At 42.0% G+C, this 3,353-nt stretch overlaps 1 protein-coding gene across 1 annotated transcript; it reads left to right on the top strand.

The window, feature by feature from the left end:
• The first annotated feature begins 613 nt into the window (after nt 1-613).
• LOC130994885 (uncharacterized) lies at nt 614-2,413 on the top strand. Its single transcript, XM_057920006.1, has 2 exons — nt 614-1,956; nt 2,277-2,413. The coding sequence occupies exons 1-2, from the start codon at nt 798-800 to the stop codon at nt 2,309-2,311; spliced, it is 1,194 nt and encodes a 397-aa protein (XP_057775989.1). The 5' UTR covers nt 614-797; the 3' UTR covers nt 2,312-2,413.
• The last annotated feature ends 940 nt before the right edge of the window (nt 2,414-3,353 follow it).

The raw sequence follows: 3,353 nt of genomic DNA, 5'->3' as shown, positions 1-3,353 counted from the left end.
TTTGAAATGATATAGTATGATTTTAGGGGCCGAAGGTGAGCCGTCCTTTTTCGTTGTAGCATATATTAATATTGCAATCATATGCGCTTATATGTATTAATAAGGCTAGGAATACTTGATAGTTCATAATTTAACTATCATGGGCTAAGAAAATTTGTGGGCCCAAAATCAGTATATTGGGCATGGCCCTTTAGGCTCTTGGCTGGCCCCAAACCCATCACTTTTAGAAGCTAGGGCTCCACAAAAGAGAAATGGAGCAGCTGCCGCCCTAGAGGCGCCGCTCCAGAGGCGGAATCCGAGACGGAGCGTCCCTGAGACGCGGCTGCCGGTGGCGTTTGCTCCGACGTCCCGGGAGCCGATGGCGAGGCCTGACAAACGAACTAGAGGCGATGTTGGGCTCTCTTGGAGCCGACGGCGAAGCCCGATAGGCGGACTAGAGGTGGCGGCGGATCTTCTGCAATTTTTCGTGCTGCTCTCGACGGAGCAAGAGAGAGAGGAGGTGGCTTGAAGTGTCGTCGGCCTCCATGCTCTTTCTATTAAGAATAAGAAATAAAGAAGGCATGCGATTATAGGTTTATTATATTTGCTGATCTGTATTTTTTCCTTTTCTCGCTTTTCCACGTCCTCTTCTTAAACACGTATTACATGTGAAGAGGGCACTGGTATAAATAGGAAGCTGAGCTTCGTTTGTAATTCATTCACTCATATAATAAAATCTTCTCTTCTATCTTCATGTCATCTTCTCTCTCGAACATGGTATCCAGAGCAACGTATTTCCGCTGATTTTGTGCTCTTCAATGGCGCCTCCAACACCTCCACTCAAGCAACAACAACATCAGCCTCCTTATGAGGACGCATCTAGCCCTTATTTTCTGCCGCACAGTGATAATCCTGGTGTGCAGCTGGTTACGCAGCAGTTAAATGGTTCCAATTACTCAAATTGGCACCGATCTATGACAACGGCGCTTATAGCGAAGAATAAGCTGGCGTTTGTCGACGGATCTCTCGAGCATCCTCACCACACTGATCTGCTATTCACGCAATGGATGCGGTGCAATAGTATGGTGGTTTCCTGGCTTCGCAATTCGGTAATTCCTGAAATTAGTTCAAGTATTATGTACATTGATGATGCTTACCACATTTGGAATGATCTTCGGGAACGATTTTCCCAAGGAAATCTAGCTCGTATATGTCAGTTAAAACAGCAGTTGTTCAATCTCAAGCAAGGTGCAGAGGATGTGAGTACTTATTTTACTAATCTCCGCATTCTCTGGGATGAGTATAAGGATTTTCAGCCTTCTCGCTGGTGTACCTGTGATCATTGTCGATGTCACAGCGCGCGTAGATGGAATGATTTTCAGATGCAGGAATGCTCCATGCAATTCCTAATAGGATTAAACTCTACCTATTCTCAGATCCGGTCTCAAATTATCTCAACCACTCCTTTTCCATCACTGTCAAAGATATTTTCTCTTGTGTTGCAGGAAGAGAGGCAACGATCTATAGAATTTGGTCTTCCCCAATCTTCTTTAACTAATACTGAAGTTCAGGGATCTCTTATTAATGCCACGGGTATAGCTCGAGGTAGAGGTGGCAGAGGCAAGTTTCTTTGCACACATTGTGGCAAAACCAGTCATACAGTGGATAAATGCTTTGAGATTATTGGATATCCACCAGGTTATGGAAGGGGAAGAGGAAAGCCTCAAGGATTTTCTACTGATACTATGTCAAGGTCTGCTAATCAGTTAAGTTCTGGTGATACTATGATTACTCAAGCTCAGGGAGTTGTTCCCCCCTTCTCTACTGCAGATATGACTCGCATGATCTCTTTCTTACAAAGTCAGATGCAGGCTCATTCTTCTTCCACAAACACTCAGATCTCCCCTGCTTCCATCAAGGATGGGAAAGTTTTTGGAGATGCTTCTGCTCCTGCCAGCATGTCTCCTCCATTCAGTGGTACTGTCACCTATACACCTCTTATTTGCTCTACTTTCACTTCATCTATGTGGTTATTAGATACAGGTGCTACTCACCATGTATGTAATAATTCACAGCTTTTTACTCACTCCTCCAAAGCCATCAACACTTATGTAAGTCTTCCTAATGGTAGCAATGCAGAAGTCACTTGTGTTGGTACCATTATTCTCTCAACTTCACTTAAGCTAGAATCTGTCCTTTGTGTTCCTTCTTTTTCATACAACTTAATCTCAGTCAGCTCTCTTACTTCTTCATCTAATTGTTCTGTACTTTTCACATGCAATAATTTTGTTATCCAGGAAGCTTCTCGGGAGACTGTGATTGGGAAGGGTAATAGAGTTGGAAACCTCTATGTCTTAGAAGCCACTCTTGCTCCTTCTATCAACTCTACTGCACCTCTTATTTCTAGTGTATCTGCTGATCTGTGGCACAATAGATTAGGACATTTATCTTTCAATAAGTTGCAGCTGTTGTCTAGAGCTCTTTCTCTTTCCAATTGTAAACACTCTCTCTGTGAGATTTGTCCTTTGGCTAAACAAAAGAGATTATCATTTCCTGATTCACACCATGTTTCCAATGATATATTTGATCTAATCCACTGTGATGTTTGGGGGCCATATAAAACACCTACTACTCAAGGATACACTTATATTCTCACCATAGTTGATGATTACTCTAGATTTGTTTGGACTTTTCTAATGAAGTTCAAATCAGATGTTAGAGATATCCTCACTCAGTTTTTCCACACTGTCAAAACTCAATTTGGGAAATGTATTAAGGTTCTTAGATGTGACAATGGGCCAGAATTCCATCTAGGGGAGTTATATTCTAAGTTTGGGACTCTAGTGCATCACTCTTGTGTCTCTACACCTCAACAAAACGCACGGGTAGAAAGAAAGCATCAGCACTTGCTGAATGTTGCTCGAAGTTTACTATTTCAGTCTCACCTTCCTATTGCTTACTGGGGTGACTGTATACACACAGCCTCTTATCTCATTAATAGAATTCCTTCTTCTGTCTTACCTCAAAATAGTACTCCTTTTGCAATGCTTTTTAAGAAATCTCCAGCTTATTCTCATCTCAAAGTATTTGGTTGTCTATGTTTTGTTTCTACACTTGACAGAAACAGATCAAAGTTTTCCCCTTGAGCCTCTAAATGTGTCTTTTTGGGGTATCCTCCTGGGTACAAAGGTTATAAGGTTCTCAATGTTGATACTCTTCAAGTCAGTATAAGCAGGGATGTAGTTTTTCATGAAACTACATTTCATTTCTCTCATCTACCCTCTGCTACATTTCCTGAGCCTCAGTTTACTTTTCCTCCTGAATCTTCTCCTGTCTTAGATCCTATTTCCATTCCTGTACCTGCTGTCATTCCT

This window comes from Salvia miltiorrhiza, chromosome 7 (assembly GCF_028751815.1).
Source record: "Salvia miltiorrhiza cultivar Shanhuang (shh) chromosome 7, IMPLAD_Smil_shh, whole genome shotgun sequence".
Taxonomy (NCBI): Eukaryota; Viridiplantae; Streptophyta; class Magnoliopsida; order Lamiales; family Lamiaceae; genus Salvia; species Salvia miltiorrhiza.
The sequence above is the reverse complement of the archived record's forward strand: the minus strand, read 5'-3'. Positions and strand labels throughout refer to the sequence as shown.

Coding starts and splice junctions, on each gene's coding strand:
- LOC130994885 (XM_057920006.1), top strand. CDS start 798: ATGGCGCCTCCAACACCTCCACTCAAGCAACAACAACATCAGCCTCCT. Junction 1,957..2,276: donor CATGTCTCCTCCATTCAGTG/GTACTGTCACCT, acceptor TTTGTTATCCAG/GAAGCTTCTCGGGAGACTGT.